The following is a 25,082-nucleotide window of genomic DNA, read 5'->3' on the forward strand; positions in this document are numbered from 1 at the left end:
CCTGTTCCCTCTTGCCTGCCTAAAAAACCTCCCATCAATAAAACTCAGATATACATGTGAATGAAGACAACTACACCCCCTCCCCCTTTTTTGGCATGTAGCTCTGGGACAAGGGGCACAGGTGACTGTCAAGTCTACCAAATGTCAGACAGATTTGAAGTTGACAACTTTTCAGTTGGCAGGAAAAACTGACTGCTAACTGTGAAGCAAAAGACAAGACATCTCAACATATTTATGCCTTATAAATGTTCTACTCCTGACAGGAGAGACACCAGCGTAACACGACACTGAGAGACTTTAGATGAGCATACACAGGTCTGTTACTAGGGGCAGGGCACTGTTACAGTACTAAAATAGTAACATATAGGAGGTACCAAATACTTGACACAGAAGAGGCACGTTGCCCAGAAGAAAAACAAACACAGCGGGCACGCTAGGGTGGGTATTTATAGAGACAGTCATGGAGGGTGGTGAGGAGAGAGGAGGTCAAAGTTCAAAGTGCCAGCAACATCCCACTGGACACTCGGTGTTTCCTATTGTACAGGAACAGAGCACACACCCAGCACTCCCACACATGGCTGCCTCTGTTTTTCTGAGGTTAGAATGAAGTTCATGATGCTAAGTGCAAGCTAACTTTGGGTAGAATGAACAGAACCAGAATGGAGAGAAAATCGCTGGGTTGGAGTTTTCAGTTAGGCTGATGAGACTAAGAAGCCAGTCTGCAGCTCAGGCTCTGTAACCCAGGAAGGCCAATGATCTGGACAAACCTGCAGTTATGTTAGGAAAGCACATAGCATTACACCCTTGTGTCTATGTGTGTACAGTGGCTCTCCTTCCCCTTGTGTCTACGTGTGTACAGTGGCTCTCCTTCCCCTTGTGTCTATGTGTGTACAGTGACTCTCCTTCCGTCATGACATTTGGGGACTGAATTCAGACACTGGGTTTGTGCTGCAAGCAGGTTTACCCACTGAGAGATTTCAGTGGCCCCTGAGTTGCTTCTTGGTAGGAATTTGGTCACAACAACAACAACAAAAGATTGGTATATTCCTTATGAGTGGTTAAGGAAAAAAGAAAAAAAGAAGGAAGGAAGAAAGAAAAAAAAGCTAATTGTGTTTTAAAGTAGTTAATAAGAAATGTGTAAGTTAAAAGAACAATATATCACATATGGTGACTGCTGGGTTCTTTTTAGGTTTGGGAGCAGGGTCCTGGAGCTGAAAGAAGTGGACACATGTCCCCATCCTTCTTAACCCAGAGCTATCTCCAATTGCTAAGTACTTGAAAATGAAAATTTAATTTCTTCCAAGGAAGTCTCGCTAGGGAAAGGAGCTACTCTTAAGCGTGGCTGCGTGCCCAGCAGGAGATGGCTGACAGGAGATGACTGCAATAGTGTACTGTCTTATAGTGTCAGGGCTTTTATATTTAATTTTTGTAAAATTTTTTAATCTTATTATGTTTTTCCCCTTCCTTTACCCCACATGTCCTCTGAGTACATACTGGGTTCCAGTTTCGTGTTTTCATGGGACTCCTGAGTGTGAGCACAGGCGGGCTCACTGTCTCTTGGGGCTTCTCTTGGGGTGAGGTGGGGGTCTTTTCCTTGTGTTTGTCTGTTTTGCCCAATCCTGGTGTGTTAGTTTTTATTATATCTTGTTCTATTCTATCTTACTATTATCCCTTAGAAGCCAGTTTGTTTTCTAATGAGAACAGAAAAGGGTAATTCTGGAAGGAGAGGGGAGGGGGGAGGAACTCGGAGGCACAGAAAGGGGAGAAATTGTAATCTGGATATGTTATTTGAGGGAAAAAAATCTATTTTCAACAAAAGGGAACAAATTCAGATCTCTCTTATTGCAATCACATTTACAGTTTCATGAAAGGGGAAAAAAAATCACACTTGATTGCTCTAACTTAAGGAAACTGGAAAAAGTATATTCTAGAAGGATCTAAAAACAAATACCCTTCCTTTAAAACACAAACAAGGTAGCAAGTGAGGTAGACAATTCAGTGGGTGTAATGCTTGCTGCTAAGCCCAACAATCTGACGCTTGCTCCCCAGATCCACAGGAGGAAGCCAGCCTTCAAAAGGTCTTCTGACCTCCACATGTGCCCCCATGGGATATAAATATGCACACGTGCATGTACACACACACACATGTTAAAAAGAAGAAACCATAAAGGCATTTTGAGAACTGACATACTTTGGCAAACAAAGGGTTACTGGACATGAATTTGTATGCTACTCTCTCACTTTGGTAGGAAAATAAAATACAGAATATATCGACTTAAGAATCTTGACAATCCTGGATTTGAGTCGGACACTATTTGAATTTTTGGAACCTCTGCTATAACATCACTACAGTCCCAGCTCTTCTCGAGTGGAACTGTGAGGTTTGAAGGGGATGATGGGTGTGAAGCCCATGGAGCGCCTGTCAGTCAATGCACAGCAATGGTTTCAAATCTTTGTACAAAAGAGTTCATCAGAGTGTGAAGACACATGACTTGAATCCCAGCACTTGGGGCACTGAGGCAGGAGGATGATGAATTCAAGGTCATCTCTCCCTGTAGAGTAAATTCAAAATCACCCTGAGCTCCACAATGGACCCTGTCTCAAACCAACACTGCCAAGCTTGAAACTACCCTGGCGCATGGTTCTGGATGTTTGCCCAAACCGACCCATTCCCAGGAACCTCAGCACATACAGTTTTAAGTCTGATAAGGTTCCAATAGGGCAGTGACTAGAAGCACATTGTGAAGAGCTCACTGATTATTACTATGGACAATAAATAAAATAGCAGAAGGAAGGGCTAAACAGGGAAAACAGCGTGGAATAAGCAAATGCTCTGGAATGCTCACCGCAGGTCCAAGCCAGCTTCTTTCCACAGCAGATCCATCAGGCGCAGCATCTGCAGTGTCAGCATGTCCTGCCGCAAATCTAAGGGAAACACCCGTTACGTTACACACACTTACACTCTCACGCCCCTCGCCCGCTTACACAGTACCAGGCATTCAGTCAGATTCAGTCATTACTAAGCACTGTACTTTCCCTCCAATTTTAATCTTTCCATAGTCACTGTATCAAACAGGCTCAGCGATTGGCATGTCCTGGTACAATTTCAGAAAGTAAAATTTCAACCATTTCCCATGTATGAACTACTGTGCCAAATTTCTACTACACAAACCACATTGTTAACTTTTCCTGCCTTTAATACTATACAGAAAGCTTTTATGAATGATATGGGTTAGTGCATCAGGAGTCCAGAAAACTGTAAGGGTTGAATCTATTTATGATTCTCTTTATGAGAGCTTCCAGTCTCAGCACTCAGGAGTCGGAAGCATGAAGTCAACAATTTTGAAGCCAGCCTTGGCTATATCATGAGATCTTGAGCCAAAATAATAATGAATAATAAAAGTTAAAGAATACTTTTAGCCTACATGATGGCCACACTTGTAACCCCAGTACTTGGGAAGTACGAAAGGTTGGGTCAGCAGAGTGCAAGGCCATTCTTGGCTACATAGTGAGTTCAAGGACAACCTGGGCTATATAAAAACACCTCTCTTTTCTTCCGACCTCCTCAAAGAGTGCTTTCAGATAAAACCATGTCAAAGTAATAACAAGCTATTTTATCACAGAGTCCTTTAAGGACCCTGGTATGAGATGAAGAACCTAAAGCCCATCAGTTAGGGCTTGCTTGTGGCCATATAGCTTACAAGCTAGGACTGTCTTGGCTGTTGCTTCTTTATGAAGTCTGGGTCATTCAGCTCAGTTAAAACCTAGAAGCTCTGGCAAGGATATAGAAGCTACTGGCACTGAACAGAACACATGAACACACATTGAGATATCCTTGCTTTTTACAAACTTGGCGTCAAAAGATTTACCATTTGAATTTTACAGAGTAAAGTGGGAAGGCTTATCAGGTCAGTAAATAAACTGTACAAGCAATGCCAGAGAGGAGTGGCTTCTGGAGTGTGCTGAGAGCTGACCCCATGAGCACCGGCAGCTGCATCTTGCCTGCTATCACACTGTCACACTCACTTTCCAACATGCTGCGACATACTGGGGACTTACCGTCACCATTTTTAAAAATCACTCCAACCGAGTCCTCTCCAAAGGCTCTGCTGCTGTAGACCAGCCACAGGGGCTTCATCTTGGAGTCCATGTATTTGCACTTTTCAACACTGAAATCAGAAAGGGGGAATCAGTCACTTCACACAACAGTGCGCACGGCTACACAAGTGCCCCAAGGCGCCAGGCTTGCAAGCTCCTCAGGTGAAAGCCAGCAAACTTCTGTGTAAGAAGGAGCCCAAGGGCAGCTCTGGCTGGTATATAGTCATGCTCAGAGGGATGAAGCCACGCCTAGGATCTGACCTTCCTTTGGCTGCACTTGTCATCCCTCCTTGGTTTTCAGACTTTCTTAATGTTACAATATTTAGTAGTGGGTAAAAGATTAGAATATACTGCTGTATTAAAATCAGGACTACAACTGGCTCTTTTTAAGGATACTTTTAATTTATGTGTGTATGTGTACGTGAGAACTACAGAGGACAGAAGAGGCCATCAGGTCCCCTGGAGCTGGGATCGGTGCTGTTGTGAGCCTGTGAGCCACCGGAGGTAAGTGCTGGGACACAAAGCGCTCTTAAATGCTGAGCCACATCTCTAGCCCAGATCCTTGAGTTCATAATGTGGGATAAATTCTGAAGAGTTTGTTAACACAAATTATAATTTTCTATTTCTGTATGAAAAGTGAGAAACAGTTTAGTGGTGCACTTAAATTTCATTTTAAAGTGGGAAGTCAGTAAAGAATGTGTTGTGGTTTCCAATGTTTTGCTCATCCAGGATTTTCAGTTCTTAGAGACTGATATTATAGTTAGGAATAGTGGTACGTGCCTGCGTGACTTGCATTAAGCAGGCAGGAGGATTATGTGTTCAAAACCAGCCTGGGCTACAGAGAGAGGCTAAGGCTAGCCTGGGCTTCATAAGACCCTGTATCAAAACTAACTTGAGCTGGAGAGATGGCTCAGTGGTTAAAAGCATATATAGCTCTTAGAGGACCCAAGTTTAGTTCCCAGCACCCAAGTCATCAGCCTACAATAGCCTGTAACCCAAATCCCAGGGGACCTGATGCCTCAGGCCGCTGTGGACACTGCAGCCATGTACTCATACTCGCCACCCAAATTAAAACTACATAACTTATATATGTTCTTAAGTTATATAAATTGAAAGAAATGAATTTGCAGTATTACTAGTCCCACAGAGAAACCTAGCTAATAGTTATACAGCTTAATGAATATAAAAAGTTTCTGAAGACTCAAGGCTTTCCTTCCGTAGTTCCTTTGACGTCCTTGGGCTAACAGCCCGCCCCATCCGCTCCCCAGCACACTGAGTCAGGAGCCTCTTCTGCATTGCTATTCCCACGGAGCAGAGACAGTCACTTACTAGAGCTCTGAGAGGATGACGCAGGGGTTCAGCGGCGACTGCAGGTCAGAGAGCGCCTCCCGGTAGGCACTCTGTTTCAGGCACGTGTGCATGGCCTCCTTTCCTTTAGCTCTGTTCAGCTTCACCGCATTCAGTTTGATTAAGCTATTTAAAGTTTTTAACTTATTGAGTGCTTCCACCTGGAAAATAAGGTTCCCCACCCCCAAATTCACTTATGGTTAAAAATATCATGATCTCATGAATGCAGTCACATTCACCAGGAGCTCTAACAAAACGCCCACCCCCAAATCAGGCTGAAGTAAAAACCCTGAGTATAAGAAGGGTTTTACAAGGGCTGGAGAAATGGCTTAGTGGGTAAGAGCACTGACTGCTCTTCTGAAGGTCCTGAGTTCAAATCCCAAAACCACATGGTGGCTTACAACCACTTTTAATGAGATCTGACATCCTTTTCTTATGTGTCTGAAGTCAGCTACAGTGTACTTATGTATAATAATAAATAAGTCTTTGGGCCGGAGCAGGCAGGGACTGAGGGACCAGAGCCAGCAGAGGTCCTAAAAATTCAATTCCCAACAACCACATGAAGGCTCACACGAGTGAGCTACAGTGTACTCACATACATAAAATAAATAAATAAATCTTTAAAAGAAAAAGATCTGAAAATGTTTATTTAAAAAAAGGGTTTTTTGTTTTTTTTTTACAAACAGTGAGTTATTACTATTTATTAGTCAAGGTATCACTTTTAAACCCTTTATTAAAAGATATGTTGTAAGCTTGGGAAGAGTCAGCAGGCATAAACTATGGGTCTTTTCAGATAGGTATGAACCTGTACTCAACACTATACTTCATGGAGTAACAGGACTGGGAACACCTCAATCTGAACCGCTCAATTTAGCCCCCAGCACAGGGCAGGGGGCCTGTGCAGAATCCACCCACTATTCCTGAAACAGTATTAAAGTTCTGAACCCTTAGTGCCTACTTGTATGTGCTTTTCTCTGTCTTAGACACAGCCTTTCATGTAGCCCAGGCTGCTCAGCCTCCCTAGGAACTATACAGCTATGTGTTAACGTGCCTGGAGGGCCCTGTCATCCCCTGTCTAAAATCACCTGCTTTCTTTCTACTGCCAAGACAACAAGAAGAGATTATAATTCAAGGTATTTGTCCAAGATAAAAATCGCTTCTTTGAAGCTGGGTACAGTGATGCATACCTTTAATCCCAGTACTTGGGGGTTGGGGAGGGGGGCAGATATGGGCAGATTTCTGTGTTTGAGGCTAGCCTGGTCAACAAGGTGAGTTCCATGACAGCCAAAGCTACATAGAGAAATGCTGTCTCAACATTTTTTTTCCACTTTTTTTTTTTTTTAAATTTAAAGATTTGTCTTGGGCTGGAGAGATGGCTCAGCAATTAAGAGCACTGACTGCTCTTCCAGTAGTCCTGAGTTCAATACCCAGAGACCACACGGTGGCTCACAGCCATCTGTAAAGGGATCCAACGCCCCCTTCTGGTGTGTCAGACACACCACCAACAGTGTACTCACATAAAATAAAGAAATAAATCTTAAAAAAAGTAAAGGCTTGTCTTATTTTTAAGTGTGTCTATGTGCCTATGCCTGAGTATATGGGTGTATACCATGTGCATGAAGGTGCCCACTGAGTCTAGGAGAGGGTGCCAGATCCCCTGGAACTGGAATTACAGGTGAGCCTCCTGACATGGATACTGGGAACTGAACCTGGGTTTGCTACAAGGACAAGTTCTTGTAACTACTAAGGCATCTCTCAGATCTGGGAAAACTCTGGCTTTCAAACAAACAAACAAACACCTTTGTACTTGCAGCATAGCAATGGCCAACTAGATCAAAACCATTATTTGTAAAAGCCACTTTAGTCAAGCATGGTAGTGCATGCTTTTAATTACTGTATACATGGTGGGTAGAGGGAGAAGGATGAGTGTGGTCAGAGGCAGGGGGACCTCTGTGAGTTCAAGGCCAGCCTGGTCTACATAGTGAGTTTCAGGTCAGCCAGGGATACAGTGAGACCCTGTCTCACTCAATCAGTCAGGCAAGGAAACAATAAACTATGTTAGGCAGCTGTAACGAACACCCACCATCCCAGGGGTCAGGAAGCAGAGGCAGGAGAATAGCTACAAGTTTGACAACAATTTGGTTTACATAACAAGTTCCTGGCCAGGCAGGGCAATTACAAAGACACCACCTTACTCTCCCCACAGAAGTTCTTGTTATCACCTAATAACTGGGAGTCCAGTCATATTATATTATATAAAACTAATGAGAATATAATAACCATAAACCAGGAGGAACTTTACATGTCATTAAAACTAGAAACAACAAATAATGATAAACACATATAAAGAAAAATGCCAAATATATGAGGTACACATATACACTGGTTTGTAATCCCACTTTCAGGGAATTTATTTTGTATCATGTTTTCATTTTAAAATTTGGCTTCTGTGCAAGAAAACCATTCAGACTATGTATGGATGTAGATTCTAGCATATAGTTTCCAAAGACTGGCTGAGACCTCGCTCATATAAAAAACTAAGATGGTTCTATGTAGCTTATGATAAAAACAAGACGGCCAGTGCTTGCCAAGTTATCCATCTGTCAAAACCACAGGCACTCCATTTGTTAACAGCTTCAGGAGCTGTACAAATACTGGCAACAAGAGAACCAGATGAACACTGGGCTATGCAAACCAGACCTTTGTAAACTATGTCAAACTAGAATGTCTTCCAAGCTTGTACAGTTGGGGACTGCTACGTCACTGCCAATTGTCCTGGTCTTCCTTTCCTGAATAGTATCCTAAGTGGCCATGAGTCAAAAAATACTTTTTAAGTATTTCAACAATTGTCATTTTACACCTTTATAATGATAAACTTTATAGCGGTACCACAGTGGGCTGGCTGAGTAGGTCAGTACGTATAGGACTCATGGCCAAGCCTGGAGACCTGAGTTCCATTTCCAGAACTGAGCATTCCAACAAATCCCCCTCTGACCTTCACCCCTGCGCCCCCACCCCACCATGGAAAGGGTACGGAGTCTTTCTCTTATAATTCGTCAGTCAAGAAAACAGTCATGACTGGGCCTGGTGGTAGTTACTTTTACCCAGAAGGCTGAAAAGTTCCAGGCCAGCGTAGGCAACTCAGTGAGACCCTGTCTCACTCAAAATAGACTTTTTTAGAAATAGGGATGGGGTGATTTGGAGACTCGGCCTGAAGAGATGGCTCAATGGTCAAGTGTGTTTGCAGAAAACTGGAGTTTGGTTCCTAGCACTCACACTGGTCAGCTCACACCTGTAGCTCCAGCTCTAGGGGACCTGACAGCATACTCTAGCATCTGTGACTATCTGCTCGTAGAAAAGGGCTGGGGCTGGAACTTGGCAGTAGAATGCTCACCTATGGTACAAGAGGACCTGGGATGGGGAGGGAAATGGGGAAGGGAAGAGTGGTATGCATGTCTCCTTAGAAAATACTTTAGTAGTAGTATTAAACACTTCCAGAGAACCAAGAGGATAGATATGCAGTGTGCTTGAGAAATAAGCAAGGGGAGCCGACAGACACACAATGAGGTCGGACACACAGCAACCAACCAGGACCTTTTAAGTCTGGGTAGAAAAATCCGGATTTTCAGTGTCATGAACAATTATTGTTAGGGATTTAAAGAGAATGATATGACTGGAAAACAAGATCACTTCTCAGATGTTCAGAGGCTGTGCTGGGGAGGGGAGGCAGACAGGAGAGGGTGGGAATGAGGAGCCCAGTGTAGAGGGTGGTGGAGTAGAAGACAATGGGTCAGATGAGGGGCCACCATGAGCACTGGGTCACAGTGTGGATCAATGATGCTGTTTCGTGGTGTGAGTCTCTGTTAGCTGCTATCACCACACCCGTGGCCTTTCCAAAACGTATCACAGTCATTTCGTAAAAGCTTATGGAAGGCTCTCTAGCTAAGTAAGGGAGCAAAGAATGGTAGCAGACTCTTACATTCTCAGAATCTGGGGGAGGGGGATCATGAGTTCAAGGACAGCCTGTGGTTTATACACACAATGGTCAATTATAAGGAGCACAATTAGACAGCATGCTTAAAGCAGTATGAGTTCTTGACAGAGGGTAATTATTTAATAACTTAATGGTAATATCAGCAATACTTCTGGACTTGCAAGAACGTATTACAATGTTAGGTATGAAGATATAGCTTGAAAAGGTGACAAGGACTCTGACTGCAGAAATCATGTGTTTATACCTCACTATATTTCGGTCTAAAAGATGAATTATATGCATCATAAACTATACTAAAGAGTCGTAAAGCTTTAAAAACATACATTTCCATGAAAAGAGTGATGTAGGCTACGAAACACTGGAGGCAGAAGTCTACCTCCCTCATGTCCATCTTGAAATACACTATTAAAATGTAAGGCATCCTATTAATATAGAAAATATGAGATATGCTTTAATTCTAAGCTTTCTGAAACTTATCTTGACAGATTTTCCTAAAAGCTAATGGCTGGGAAATAGCTCAGAGGTAGACTGCTTGCATGTCAAATATACTGCCTTGAGTCCATCCCTGAGCACAGCATAAATTAGACACAGCACCATATGCTATGGATCCCAGCACTCAGAAGGCTGGGGCAGGAGGAGCTCCTGACCATGGACCTCTCTGACTAAATGGTGAGTTCACGGTCATCCTGAACTTCATGAGACTCAGTCTATTCCCACAAAGCACTGATCAGGGTAAGTTACTGAAAGGGCAATAAAATATGTGGCTGGAGACTTTCCGTTTGATAAACTCGGTTGATCACCGTGTGCTAAAGTGAATTACAGAAGCCCCTACCTGTTTGGAAAGCACTTTCATGTGCCCCACGCTTCCTCGACAGTATGCTTCCAGGATGACACCAAACTGTATGGACACAGCAGGAGTGTGTACCTCTGACCTGCAGAAAAGCAACACTGAAAAGGTTTGTAATCAAACACTTCAGAGCGTGAAGAACAAGCACTGACCTCCTTATTCTGCCATGAAATGCTCTCTGATGCCAACCAGGCGAGAGCTGGCCATCCCAGGCACTTACTAGTAAGAGGTCACACCGCAGTTAGGACTCAGAAGTTATGAGATCTTAGTGGTCAATTCTTAAAGAAAACTAATATTCCGACATTTTAAACTGCCTTTTGAAAGGGAAAGGAAATGTAACTTAGGAATTTGGAGAGACTCAGGTGGAAACAAAAATCTCTCTGACTGCACCAATGAGCCAGTCAGCCTAACCACATTTCTGTCCCCCTTTCCCACTGTCATTGAGTGCATAATGGGAGTGGGGCATGAGCCATGGGGGCACATGGAGGTCAGAGGACAAGTGAGGAGAGCTGGGTCTCCTCTTCCACTTCATGTGGACTCAGCTTGGCAGGTTTGCACAGCCAGACCCACTGCTCACTGAAGCATCTTGCCAGCCCCAGTTTTCTTTTCTTTCTCAAACAATGGCATATATGTATTGAAAAAAAAAAACAAGAAATATTTACTTTGTCATTCTCTCTTTAGTAAGGGAAAATCTGCTAAAATTAATACCACAGTATTATAGAGACCATGAGTTCTTTAAAAGCTTAGTCAAAAGGAAAGTTGTTTTTTTTTTCCTGACAAGCAGTTTGAACAGTGAAGTGCAAGGAAAGGTTAGGAAGACTGAACTGACCACACACGTGCCGTCTCTGTGGTCTAGCCCAGCCACTACAAAGCAAACACACACATAAACACGGGCAGGAGAGGTGGCTGGGAGGCTAAGCACTGGCACTGCTCTTCCAGAGGACCTGGGTTCAATTCCCAGCACCCACACGGCAGCTCACAACTGTCTGTAACTCCTGTCCCAGGGGATCTGACATCCTCAAGCCGACATACACACAGTCAAATCACCAATGTACATAAAATAAAAATATTTCTTAAGAAAGAGTGCATGAAGTTGGGAGGGAAAAATGACAGTAGGAGCTGGAAAGGAGTGGCTGGGGTAGATTTGATCAGAGCACACACAGTATAAATATTTAATCAATATTTTAAAACAAAAATTAGTTGTTAGAAAATATTACAATATAACAGTTACTAGCTTTAGTTCAAAATCTAGAAAGTATCATAGAATACTTACCTGAAATACTTTGCCAAACAATGAAAATAGAATTTAGGTATCAAAAGATAAGAGAAGGCACCAAACAGTATAAGTGTCACAGATGGATCAGAAAGCACCTGGAGAAGCTGCTGCTAGTCCACTGGGTGTCTGACAATCACACCGGGTTAGTTATTAGAGAACATCATGGTATCAAATCCCAATAGCAAAGACTTACCTAAGATGCCAAAACAGAAACTGCCCAATCCTCCGATTATCAAGTGCTCTTTCTAATAGGAATCTGGAGAGGGCACAATCGAGAAAAGGCTCATATTTCAAAACTTGCACCAATTGTAAAAGATACTGAGAGAGTTCTTCATCACTGAAAGAAACAAAAGGGAGAGAAACTCAGCCACCTGTAACATGAAAGGACCCTTCCCTACCAACTGTCACATGCCCTGGCTCATGTATGTGGGTCTCCTGGACCAGGCCTGTCATGTGTTTACATTCGCTGTACCACGTGATTATACATATAATCTGCCAGGAGTCCTGCCCACTGCCCCCAAATGGCCACTTTAACATAATTATTTTGTGTGTGTGTGTGTGTGTGTGTGTGTGTGTGTGTGTGTGTGTGTGATGTATGTGGTGTGTGTACCAGTGTTCAGAGGACAATGTGGTGGAGTGACTCTGTCTAGGTAGGTTCCAGGGGTCAATAAGGACATCAGGTTCTGTGACAAAGTTTCTCCATGTCCCCTTATAAAAACCTATAGCTACTAGAAACAACAAATATAAAGTGGGAGGCTACTTCTCCTAGTCATAGGATTCTACATCTCAGACTAATACAGAGGTTACATAGTTCCTTCTGCCTATCAAACTATTCAAAATAGATCTGATTTTAAAAGCAAGGAAAGACCATAGCCAGGATAGGGACAGAAGATCAGTCTGAGCTTGACAACTAGTTAGCCTGGGCTACACGGTGAGTTCAAGGGCAGATCCCATGTGAAAATAAATAAACTTGCCTCCATCATAAAATACCAACCCTTCTTATTTGGGGCAATTAATAGACTCTGGGGAAGGAAAGAGGGGACACAGGCATGGCTGCTCAGTTTAGAAGTGCTGGCCTCCAGGGTTGGCCAAGGGCAGGCGCTTGGAAACCAAGGTTTCAGAACTCGGTCCTGTAGTGAAAGGGGAGAGTGGCCTTCCCACACCTAAGCTGTTCAAGCAGCAGTAAGGGCTGCGCCGCAGAGCCAGCAGAGGGCGCTAAGATCCCACACAAGACCTGGCCACCAGTGCTCACACACATTCCTTGCCCACTCTGGTAACTCCTTGCCCCATGATGGTCCCAGAAAAGAGATACCTCATCTGCCGAAGGCAGCCTACAGCGTATTCCCGGACATACTGGTCTGGATAGTTGAAATCCAGGAGTTCCAGGGCTTCCCTGGGGGGCAGTTTGGGCCAAATCTGCAGGAGCGCCTGAAGCTGTTTAAAATGAAAACTGAGTCAGAAGTTTGGTGGACATAAGTAACTTACCTTTCCCGGCACATGGGAGCAGAGATGAGTCAAAACAAGGAAAAAATTTAACTACTGATGCCTCAAACTCCTGGCAGATGCCGACTAACAAAGGTTGTCTTTGTTTCTGAAACATTCTGTGTACGTTTTAAAGGTTACTCTGTGCCTACCGAAAACAAAGTAAGACACTGCAGGTATCTACAGTGATTAACCACCGCATAATTTAAGAACAAAACAACTATAAATAAGCCAAGTCTCAAGCTAAGTAAAGACATATATACTAAGAAAGTCAGTAACTCATTATAAAACTACAAAGTTTTATGTATGTATGTATGTATGTATGTATGTATGTATGTATGTTTGTTCTAAGGCAGAGTTTCTCTGTGTAGTTGTGGCTGTCCTGGAACTCTGTCTGTACACTAGGTTAGTCTAGAACTCAGAGATGAGCCTGTCTCTGCCTCTCAAGTGTTGAGATTAAAGGTGCACACACCACCAAGCACACACCGTCTGCTTTTAGATGAATGTTTAAAGAAATCTATTACTTTACAGACTTTTTTTAATAACCAGAATAGCTTGAGCTCCTCAGATCAGAAATAAATGTGAGTGGTCCACGAGAACTGAATAGTGCCTACATTCTGTTTATGGTTAATAAATCCTGTGACAAATGCTACCGGACATAAGACGACAAGACTCCCTGGGCAAGAGCTGGAGCTGCATGGGAAGACATAGCTGTGGCCACACCCAGAAGAGGAACTCTGCCATGGCTCTGTGAGATGTGGAGCCCTCCTTCTGTGGGCAGGACACTTTTACAGGGCAGAGTCTCACAGGGACAGACAACTGGGATAACTTGTTCTGACTGAGAGTGGAAAAAGTTTAATTTGTGCCAGTCAAATCAAAGCTCAAGACTTGATAAAAACCTTACTCTCCAGGATTTGCTATCTCTTGTTGGGTTTTTCTTGAGTAGCCTGGGCCACTGACAGCAATTTACTGGGCAAGATCAGTGCTAGAGAGCTAGGTTGATGAGACTACAGCGAGGAAAGGATGTCCCTTCAGCTTCTCCAAAGCAACTGTGCCAGGCATGGTGGCCTTTAAAGCCAGCACTCAGGAAGCAGAGATGGACGGATGTCAGGGAGAGACCAGTGTGGGCTATACAATGAGTTCTAAGCCAGTCATGGCTACGGAGTAAGACCCTGCCTAAAACAACAAAGCCACTTGGGGTTCTATGAGACTGGAGAAGGTACCTGGGGCCTGACTATCGTCCATTTTGATAGATGGTGTCTCCCAAACTACCGTTCCAGTTGTTGTTTTATATTAACTCCTGGGCCTGGTCGCCCCACCACCCAGATGCCAAGATCTCTGAACTTACATAGAATATGTAAAAGTTTAAAACCTCAGAAATAGCTCCTGCAGAGAATTATCCACCAAGTTAGGCATGATGGTGCATATCTGCAATCCCAGCCCTTGAAGGCTGAGACAGGAGGGCTGGACATTTGAGAGAGGCTAAGGTTACACAGAAATAAAACAAAAACATCCAACAAATGGAAATACTTCTGCGGAAAGACATTTTACACAAAAACAAAGAGTCACACACACACACACACACACACTTGTTATTTGGGAGAAAGAAAGTGGAAGGAGAAAAGGAAGAGATGGGAGAGGGAGGGACAAGGAATTTTCTGTCACCTGAGCAACATCTTCAAGTTTATTCCATTTGATTGACAGGAGTAGTTTTGGCAGTGACTGAGGGAAATTTTCTCGGCAGTCTTGCCGTAGAGTCCAAATAAGGTCCATTTCGTTCTCACACAGCTGAGACAGGGGGTCCCGGTCCAAGATTTCTTTCAGTACAGCAAGAAATTTTTTCCCACCACGACTCTTTAAGAAAGTAAAATGGCCATTATGGAATTTAAATGTGCAAACCACAGGCAACCGTTCAGCAAATTTATATACAATGACTTTCTAATTGTGAGCTTTACCAACTGAAATTCTGAACTAGATTCATTAACGTGGCTCCTTTTAAGAAGTCTGCATTGTTCTGTGTTAATAGGTTATAAGTTATGTATAAAATCCAAGTGCAAACACTAGATGGCACTATTGCTTTTAGGTTAAATATACTGTACCATTTAAATAGCTTATAAATTCACTATTATTTGAGTTAAATTTTTTCTTTAACTTGCTCTGTAGATCAGGCTAGTGAGCCTCTGCCTCCCAAGTGCTGGGATTAAAGTCATGGCAGGTGGCAAGCACTTTTATCTCCTGAGCCAACTCACCATCTCCTGATTTCTACCAACCCTCAGCTTCCTACCCCGAGATAGCCCAAACATATAACGAATATGAAGATGTGTAGCATATAATATCAAAAAACAACACACACTATCGCTGGCAGTACATGAGACTACATGTCTGCCTTTTGCCAAAGCCTGTCCCGCCGAAGCTGGCTCTGCCTCTCTAGACCTCTGAAATCGCTCTCTCCTTCCCAAGGCTGGCTGCTGTCCCACGCTCTGCCAGTCACCTTTCCCTCGTGCTCAGTTGTCTTGTCACAAGAAGGGAAACACCAGACAACTTGCACAATCGCTGGGCACAGAACCTCGAATCCTAATTTCACCAACTCTTCTAACAGCCTCCAGCCTACCTCATGTCTTCACGTTCTCCAAGTCCAAAAGGACTGACCATCCATCCCCTCCTTCTGCCTTCCCTCTTCCTCTTTGCTACTTGAAAGAACACAGCCTCCTCAACTAGCTGACACTAAGATAGCATTGGAATTCTGTGGTGTGCTCTAGCAGCTACCGTGGGCCATCTTATGCAGAAATGGGCTCCCCATTCAAGTCATACAAGCCACCAACAGAGCCACATTTAGCCAGCACTGGGATGCGCACATTTATCCACACTCACAGACTGCTTCCTAGTTACATCTCTCACACATTCCTTACAGCAGATGAGGTAAAGGCCCCTCATATCACAGAGCTCTGCAGTGAGGACCAGATGGAGCTTGGTACTTACAGACACATTAGCACTGTCTCCGCTGGCAAGCTCAGCTGCCTTCTCAATGATCTGTTGGAAAAAAGCAACTTACATTTTGTCTTGATATTTGTAAAATTTCTACTGTTAATACCTATGTTTGCACTTAGATTACAAGAGACTGCACATGCTTGGCACTCAAGCTTTTATAAATGGAAACAAAATTAACAAATGAAACAAGACCCTAAATCAGTGTCCCCCAAGGGCTTCAAACAATGGTGTCACTGAGGGGACTGCAGGGCAAGGCGCTCGCTCGCTCACAGACTGCTCCTAGACAAGTTAAGGGTCACTAGGGTGGGGGCTGAAGTGGTGGCATGTGCTCCCGAGAACTCAAATGGTGGTTCACAGTCACCTGTAAATGCAGTTTCAGGGATCTGATGTCACCTTTTGGCCTCCCTGAGAACTGCAGGCATACGGTACACAGATATGTGTGTCGGCAAAAGACTCTACATATAAAATAAAAATAAGCTAAAATATTTTAAAAGGTCCTAAGGGAGAGTCCCACCTACACGGTCCAGCAGCCTAAGCAGGTAGAAGACACACAGAGGCCCACCTGCTGCCAGGCAATGCGGACGGAGAACATCCAGAGAGTAGCCTGCAGCCACATGGCACGGGTGTGCTGTATACACAGAGGCCCACTTGCTATGGAGTGGGCAGAGGAGGGCACCCAGAGGCCCACCAGCCACGTGGCCTGCCCACAGTGGGAGCCACTGCAATGTGCAAGTATGTGGTGGACAAGTGGGAAAGAAAGAAAAAGAAGCACAGCATATGAAGAGAGCTGGAACTGGAGACCTAGGGTAGAAAGGAATAGCCTGTCCTGAGCAGCCAGCCTGGCAACCCAAGGCCGTGGTGAGGTCCCAGCCAGTACTGCCACCTGAGGGCCATGTCCGGGTCTGTGTTGATGTCCATGGCTCATATTACCACTAGAGATGTGCAGATGTCCCTGGTCTGGCAGCCACCCGGGCAGCACAGTGGAACTGGCCCTGGTAACAGGGCCTTGGATGTGAGCATTAGAGTTGACTCTGCCAGCCACTCAATCTGCCACAAGGCAACATGGAAACGAAGGTGGTGTGTGTTTCTCCCATCCCCATCAGCTGGAGTTTGGAGAGCTGGCCCTGAGGTCATGAGTGCAGATGGCCTGGCCCTACTGCTGAGTGGTTTGCAGCAGCACTGAGGAGAGCAGGCCCCGAGCACACCTGGGCAACACAGTGGAGCTGGCACTATTGACATGAGTGCAGGCGAGTCATCTGGAGAGCATGGGAGAGCTCACCCTGTTTCTTGCTGGTTAAGGCACTGGGTGAACTATCCAGGGCAGGGCTAGAGAGTTGGCCCTGGTGATATGGGTAAGGGAGAGCTGGTGAGCGGAGCTGACCACTTAGCTACCATACACACCCAGATCCAGGGCTTTGATTGGCCCATCCCAGCATCTACCTCATTTATGAAGTGCCCAGGCACATCAAGACCAGTCTTGCTGATCCAAAGTTGCAGAACCCCCGTGACACAGGGTAACAATAGGAAGTCCAACAAGAGTCCTGGTGAGTGAGGGCCTGGTATTGATAAAATATCAGAAGCCAGAGGCCTTGAACCAGTCCAATGACTCATTGCAGTGAACATTTACAAGAAAAGATGTGTGAGACACACTGTGACACACTACGGCTTCCAGGATGCTGTCTATGCTTTGTTGGGTTTTTTGTTTGTTTATTTTATTTTCCTTTGGTGGGTAGGGGGAGGTTGTTAGGGCAGAGGGCACATAGACAGGGATGGAAGATGAGCGAGCTAGGGTGCATGCTGTGGAACTCACAAAGAACCAGTAAAAAGGGTTTGGAAAAGTTACAAGTAAGCCTTATTACACTTGACTTTTTATAGTTGTCAGCTATCAAGGGCTAAGGTGCGTCTAAGTCAAGAGGAAAGCATTTGCAAAGTATGTGCGAGGTCCTGAAGGCCCAGAATCTACAGCAAGTCTGAGCCCAGTCTACTGAGGGATGCTGTGAAATGAAAGGAAGGATGGCAGCAAGCGAGTGGAGAGCGGGAGAGCAGGAAAGGAGGGAAATTTAAAAGGCAGAGGCTAAAGCTGCGAGCGGGCGGGCGGCGGCAGCTTGGTGGAGGTGCAGCTCAGTGGGAGAGTGGTTCCTAGCACTTGGCTGATCCCCAGTGCTGCGGGAAAAGTCCAACAGAAGCACTGACGCAGATGGCTCTTGAAGATCGGAACCTGCCAGTGTTGGGGAGACAGGAGAGACTCAGAAGTCCCGGCCTGTGATGGGACTCTGGTAAAAGTGGTCATTCCCAGCCTACTGCACGGGGTGGTTTCTAAGGTCAAGTGAGAGTACTCACTACTATTGAGCTTTGGTCATAAAATCCCCTTGTAAAACAGGAGGTAAAGAGGACAGTGGCAGTACAGAGTGACTCAGGACGTCAGAGGCTTCTCTGCCTTTTACTTCTGTATGACTTATCTGTAGTCATCATAAAACTCTCACTGAGGCAGAAGGACCCATCAAGGCCTGCCAAGCACTTGACACAAGGAAATTTTAAATGGAGGCTAGACAGGCCTGATTCAAAGAAAACAGGGCAGGGCCAGGAATATAGCTCTGCAGTAAGTCCTTGCTCACACTGTACAGCTCTGCAGTGGAGTCCTTGCTCACACTGTACAGCTCTGCAGTGGAGTCCTTGCTCACACTGTACAGCTTTGCAGTGGAGTCTTTGCTCACTCTACAGTCTCAGTGCTCAGGCTGAGGCAGGGAATTAAAAGCTGAAAGACAAGGATTAATGATGACAGAGCAACAGTGAAACTATACATGCAAAGAAATTCAACTTCTCTAAAATTAGATAAATGCAAAGTATTTGTATACTACATTAGAGACATCTAATCTGATCCCCAGTTAACTGTGACCACTGAACACACACCACAGCTGACAACGGTCACCAGAAGACTGCCGTGCAGCACCTGAAGCAGTACGTATAAAAATGGCAAGTTCTTACATAGCAGCTGTTTTAGGAAACACAGTTCTTTCTTTGGTTTTAATTTTCCAGTCAGAATAGTGTTTTAATCTTATTACAAACTGGTGCTTGAACCCAGGGCCTCGCATGTGCTGGGCGCACACTCTGCCGCCGAGCTGCATCCATAGCTCTCTCTCTATATTTTTTATGTTTTTGAAAAAGAACCACTTTATATAGCCCAGGGCAATTTGGAAATCACAATTCTCCTGCTGCAGTATCACCAGTACTAAGGATTATGGATGTGAGGCACCATACTGGACAAAAGAACTTTTGTTTTTCTTTTTCTAGACAGGGTTTCTCTTTGTAGCCCTGGCTGTTCTGAAACTCCATAGACCAGGCTGTCTTTGAACTTAGAAATCCACCTGCCTCTGTCTCCAAAGTGCTGGAATTCAAGGGGTGTGCCACCAATGACTGGCTAAAAGGCATTCTTAAAGACCTTATAATGATAAATTGGTTCTTGGGTGGATACAACTGATAAAGTACAAATGACTAAAGCAGCACTGAACTACATAAATTAATTTTGCATAAGACTCTAGAAACCATCTCTGGGACTCACTGAGTACATAGCTCTGTATTTATGAGTTCTGCTTAGCATGTGTGAGGCTCTAAGGTCCACCGCTCCCCCACTGCTACAACACACACAAGACTCTTATACAAGTCTGTCAGTACTCAGCATGAAAGTGAACTGAGTGTGTAAGTAGATTAATTTAAATAGTATTTAGTACTTTAAATGCAGCCTTTTCTCACTTGGGCCAAGAAATCTCTTGTGCATGTTTGTCCAAAGATTTCTGTATTAAAATCAATACCAGGGGCTGGAGAGATGATGGCTCAGTGGTTAAGAGCACTGACTGCTCTTCTGAGTTCAAATCCCAGCAACCACATGGTGGCTCACAACCATCTGTAATGAGATCTGATGCCCTCTTCTGGTGTGTCTGAAGACAGCTACAGCATACTTACATATAATAAATAAATAAATAAATAAATAAATAAATAAATCTCTTAAAAAATCAATAACCAATCATACCTAGGAGAGGAAGGAATATCATACTTGAAAATCAAAACATTTTAGAGGCTGGAGAGATACAGTGGTTAGGAGCACTCGCCCTTCCAGAGTACCCAGGCTCAGTGGCCAGCAACTACACATCAGCTCGTAACAGTCTGTAAGGATTCCCAGGTTCATCTTTGGACCTCCCTGTACACCAGGCATTCATATTCATAGACAAAAACCTCATACACATAAAATTACAAACACAGTATCATAAGAGAACACTAGGAGAGGGCTGGGGATGCTGTTCTGTGGCTAAGAGAACACTAGGAGAGGGCTGGGGATGCTGTTCCGTGGCTAAGGACGCACCTCCAAGACCTGGGCTCAGCCTCTAGCAGCAGAGGGGAGGGAGAATAGGACACCTCTGCTGTCTTAACATATAAATCGTTACAGTCCTGTTTCAGCCACCACTCAACAGTCTCATTTCAGAACCATGCATGCAGCTTATAAACTAAGGATGTATTCTGAAACAGAAATCCTTGCCCCAGATTCTATGGAGTCACTGCCAGGGATGGTGCCTCACTCCTGGAGTCCTAACTCTTGGAAGGTGGAGGTAAGAAGACTGTCACAGAAGGCTAAGTGTGACCTCCACAGCGAGTTCGAGGCTGTACTGGCTCCAGGTCCTGACAACAGTCATACCTGGCAGGCAGAGTCACCTCTTCTCTCACTGCGTCCATATCTCTGAATGGACATGACATCATTTTATACACCTCACTGCACACTCGTAGCTATGTGCGAATACACCTAAGAGGCTCTTTACCTTAAAGGGAAATCAACCAACTAAATCTCTCTTTACAAACACGGCTCCTGAACGCCAGAGACGCCATGTTTCACTTGGTCAGTGATAAGCACACACCAACTGCCATGGTGCACAGCCTTCCACTGGATCTCACTGCCCATCAACAGTTCTGAAAGAGAGCTAGACACACTGAGGTTGGGTGACCATGCACGCCTAGGAATAATGCAAGGGCTTTGTGCATCGTGGCCCTTTAATTAGCTTACCTTATCGAAGGGGGGATAATAATAAGGCTGCTTCTTATTCTCTGGGAACTTAATATGCAAGGCAGTAGCATTCTCAGCATATGGGTTCGTCTGCACAGTCCCCATGGGATTCAGCATTTCTTCCAGCTCATCTAAAACATGCAAAGAATCTGGCTTTTTATTTGGATAATTAAGAAAATGTTTTTGGAACTGAACTTTAAAAAACAGAAGTCTGGAATTCATGAAAATGTGCTAAAGGTTGTGTCACCTAAGCAAGTTTAGTGAACTGTATCAGTAAGCCTTTAGGCACATGAGAAGGACTTCATTTCTCTTGATCATCAAGAGAACTCTAACTGGAGAACACACACTTTTACTGTTTTCTATCTCTGCTGAGAGCTCATCCACCAGTCAGAGTCAGGACACTCTAAGCGCTAAAGCCTGCTACAAAGAAGGCACTGATGCTTAGAAGGTTTCCTTTAACACCTACAAAATAAAATGTTTAAAACAAGAATACTCTCATTAAAATTGCACATATAATACATATTGTTAATATAGCATATAACTTATATAATTACATAATGTAATATATATACTATATATTATATTTAATATACATATGTATATACACACGAGAATCTCATACCTATAGCAAAATGCTCTTAAGTCAATTTGAGTATAAATAACTGGTAGGCATGGTGGCATACGCTTTTAATCCCAAAATTCTGGATGCAGAGGCAGATGAATCTCTGTGAGTTCAAGGCCAGCCTGACCAAAATAGTGAGTTTCAAGTCAGCCACATAGAGAGATCTTGTCTCAAAACAAAGCAAAACAACATAAAAGAATATATAACCAAGACAGTTTTTGGTTTTTTACTGAAATATGACGATAGTGAGTCAGAGAAACACTGACTGGTGCACCAGTAAGACACTAGCTGCTCGCCAGAACTAAGCACTGCCGTTAAGAATCTTAGCCAGTGTTGGTGGCACACACCTTTAATCCCAGCAGCCGGGTCTCTTGAGTTGGAAGCCAGCCTGGTCTACAGGGTTTTAGGACAGTCAGAGCTACCCAGAGAAACCCTGTATTGGAAATTTAAAAAGCCCAGAAAAAAAAACAAAAAAAAAACAAAAAAAAAAACCCAAATCTTACCAGGAAATGAAGACCAGCTATGCAATGTGACGTCTCCAGACCTCAGCTGTCCTTTGAAGTCAAAAACCATGGTATTTACCCACGCGACAGGATAATGCTGTTGAAAACAGCACTGCATAAATAAACCCAGAATGGACTCCAAGGAATCACAAAACCCGTGCCCCATGTTTCAATGTAAGTACTAGACATTTCTGATGTTCTAGGTAATTTCCAAAAATTTATGCAAATTGAAAACAATATATTAGCCATTTTAGTATCTTCATAACTTTAAAGAACAATTCGACAATCTAATTAATATACCACAATAAAACAGTATGCCCACAAACAGAAATATTTCTGCAACTGAGGGAGAGGTTCTAAATGATTAATATAAGATGGGTGGGTGTACAGTAGATCCTAGCATGGGAGGAGGCAATGCCTCTGTGTACTGCAGGAATTACTTACATTGTTAAGAGAGGGGCACTTTTCACATGTGGTGCCTCACACCTGCACGGCTCGGGCAGCCAAGGAGGAACAACTGCAGTGAGTTTGAGGCCCGCCTGGGCTACACAGCAGGCTATAAAGAACAGCCTGCTCTACAGAATGAGATGTTTGTTTGTTTTTCAAAAAGCAGGGCACATGGCCTTAAAATGTAGCACAGCCAAGTTGCACAGTGAAAGAGCCTGCCTCAAAAACAACACAAGCGGCACTCTGCAGCACAGCTCTGACGAAGGCACTCAAATGGCATGCCGACTTTTTTGGTTTTTTGGTTTTTTTGAAGGATTTAGAGTACTTGTCTAGCAAGCAGGATACTCTCAGTTGGATTCCCAACACTGCATAAAACTGGTGGAGTGGCTCACACCTGCACTGCTAGACCTTGCGAATGAAAGCCGAAGAATTAGGAGTTCAAGGTCATCCTCAGCTAAATAGCCTGCTAAGGCCAGCCTGGGTCACAATCTTTAAATATGCATAAGACAGACAAATAAATGTATGTGTGTTTACATATATATACATTTTTTGAAACCTTTGAGAATTTTATTATCAAGGTAAGAAAACCCAGAAAGGAACCATCCCTTCTATGATGTTTGAGACATTACAATTTATAATTTATAATTTATAATAAGAAGAATATATCGTAATAATCAGAGACTCCTGCTTAAGTTCCCAGATCTTCCTTCCCATCTTCAGGGCTGTTGTAGACCAGGCTGGTTTCAAACTCACTACAAAAGCAAGGATGACAAGACAGGAACATAGAGAGTTCAAGGCCATCCTTGGCCACAATCTATGGGCTAGTCTGGGCTATGAGAGACTCTATCTGATGTGGGGGAGGGCTGAGTGGGGGATGGGGGGCAGGGGGAGAGCATACGAGCAAACATGAGGAAGGAGAGTAAATCATTTGACTAGTAACATGCAATGGAGAGGCCAGGCCTGTGGGTCAGTGGTAACCCAGAGCACACAGGAGGCCCTGGCATTCCACAGCACTGGAAAAACAAATGAAACAAAACCACTGCTGGTTCTAAGACACCTCTGGTGGCACACACTTTTCCTCAGGAGAGAGGCAAGGAGACAGAGCTCTAGTGATTCTCAGGGCAGTCTGAACTGCACAGAAAGACCCTGTCTTTAAAACATGTAATACATGTGTGTGCACGCCTGCCTGCGTGCGTGTGTGTGTTGAGAAGGCCTGATTTTTCACATTAAAGACTCACATCACTATGCTTCTGTGTCTGAAAGTCACATCAGGTGTGCTGAGTGAAGTACAACCTATGAGCTTCCTAAAATTTAGAAAACAAAAATCTTAATTTTCAAATATACGCAGTACCTAGAATTCTGATTAAGGTACTGACCGGTATTTTAAAAATGTCTTTACTTTCCGTGTCCAGTGACTCATATGCACCATGCAGAGGCTAAGGCAGGGGTGTCACAGTGGCTTCAAGGCCAGCCTGAGCTACATGCAGGATGAGTTCTGGGCCACCCTATGGTTTTATGCATCTGTATCATGAAATCTCTTCAAATAGATTTGAGAAAAGAACATAAAATTGACACGAACTCGGAAACTCATTATCTTCTTGAAATTAGTTCTTAGAGTTCAAGTCACACGAAATGATTTAACTTGTTAGTCAATTATCCCAGAGCCTTAAAATTTCCCATTATATAAATAATTTTCTGGTTATTATTTTATTACCACTTTCCCGGCTTTCCTGATGGTTTGATACTTAGAGGGATTAATAGTTTTTGTTGATTTCTTCGTTTTTACTTTATCCAAAACTGCATAAACAGCAAAACATAATCGAGCCATTCTTGGTAAGTCGCAAATATTAATATCAAATTCCAGTTGTTCATTCCAAATATGGTCGTTCTTTCCTGATATCTCTGAGCTTACGACAGTTTTACACAGGAGCTCGGTTCCGTGAAAAAGCCCAGCTCGGACATGAACCTGTGATGGGGGAAGAGAACCATCTTGAGTATTGCATCCTGAGGAACCCACTCAAGGACAATGAGGACACGGCAGAGCCATGCAACAACAACAGTTGGGATAGTCACCTACAGACATCAGAGAGCACTCAATACACAATGCTGAGGTAATCTGCCTTTCCCTTAGTAAGTGGAGCAGCTACAGCAGCCAATACTGGTCAAAACACCAGTGTTCTCCATGGAGGAATGGAACTAGAGAAAAGGGTTAAGGCTAGCCTCAGCTACACAGCAACTTTGAGACCAGGATGGACAATGTGAGACTATCTCAGAAAACCTATCCAAACAAAAGAAAGAATAACTTATGAGTGGGTTATCATCTGCTATCAGGCATCTAAAGACATTCTACCTTATGTACAATCACGCCGAGTATCTAAAGACATTCTACATTATGTACAATCACGCCGAGTATCTAAAGACATTCTAC

The 25,082-nt window shown here is 43.9% G+C and overlaps 1 protein-coding gene across 2 annotated transcripts in view; it reads right to left on the reverse strand.

Moving 5' to 3' along the window:
* Window positions 1–25,082, reverse strand: part of Pik3cb (phosphatidylinositol-4,5-bisphosphate 3-kinase catalytic subunit beta) — a 104,077-nt gene that overhangs the window by 11,084 nt on the left and 67,911 nt on the right. For both annotated transcript variants that reach the window (XM_021171807.1, XM_029481349.1), the window contains exons 9-19: window positions 24,369–24,620; window positions 22,208–22,304; window positions 21,083–21,213; window positions 16,024–16,074; window positions 14,710–14,898; window positions 12,875–12,996; window positions 11,756–11,899; window positions 10,272–10,371; window positions 5,428–5,606; window positions 4,060–4,169; window positions 2,847–2,925 (exon numbers count right to left, since the gene is read on the reverse strand). In XM_021171807.1, the coding sequence (XP_021027466.1) occupies window positions 2,847–2,925; window positions 4,060–4,169; window positions 5,428–5,606; window positions 10,272–10,371; window positions 11,756–11,899; window positions 12,875–12,996; window positions 14,710–14,898; window positions 16,024–16,074; window positions 21,083–21,213; window positions 22,208–22,304; window positions 24,369–24,620 (1,454 nt within the window). The remainder of the gene's footprint in view (window positions 1–2,846; window positions 2,926–4,059; window positions 4,170–5,427; window positions 5,607–10,271; window positions 10,372–11,755; window positions 11,900–12,874; window positions 12,997–14,709; window positions 14,899–16,023; window positions 16,075–21,082; window positions 21,214–22,207; window positions 22,305–24,368; window positions 24,621–25,082) is intronic.

The sequence above is a fragment of the Mus caroli genome, chromosome 9 (assembly GCF_900094665.2).
Source record: "Mus caroli chromosome 9, CAROLI_EIJ_v1.1, whole genome shotgun sequence".
Lineage (NCBI taxonomy): Eukaryota > Metazoa > Chordata > Mammalia > Rodentia > Muridae > Mus > Mus caroli.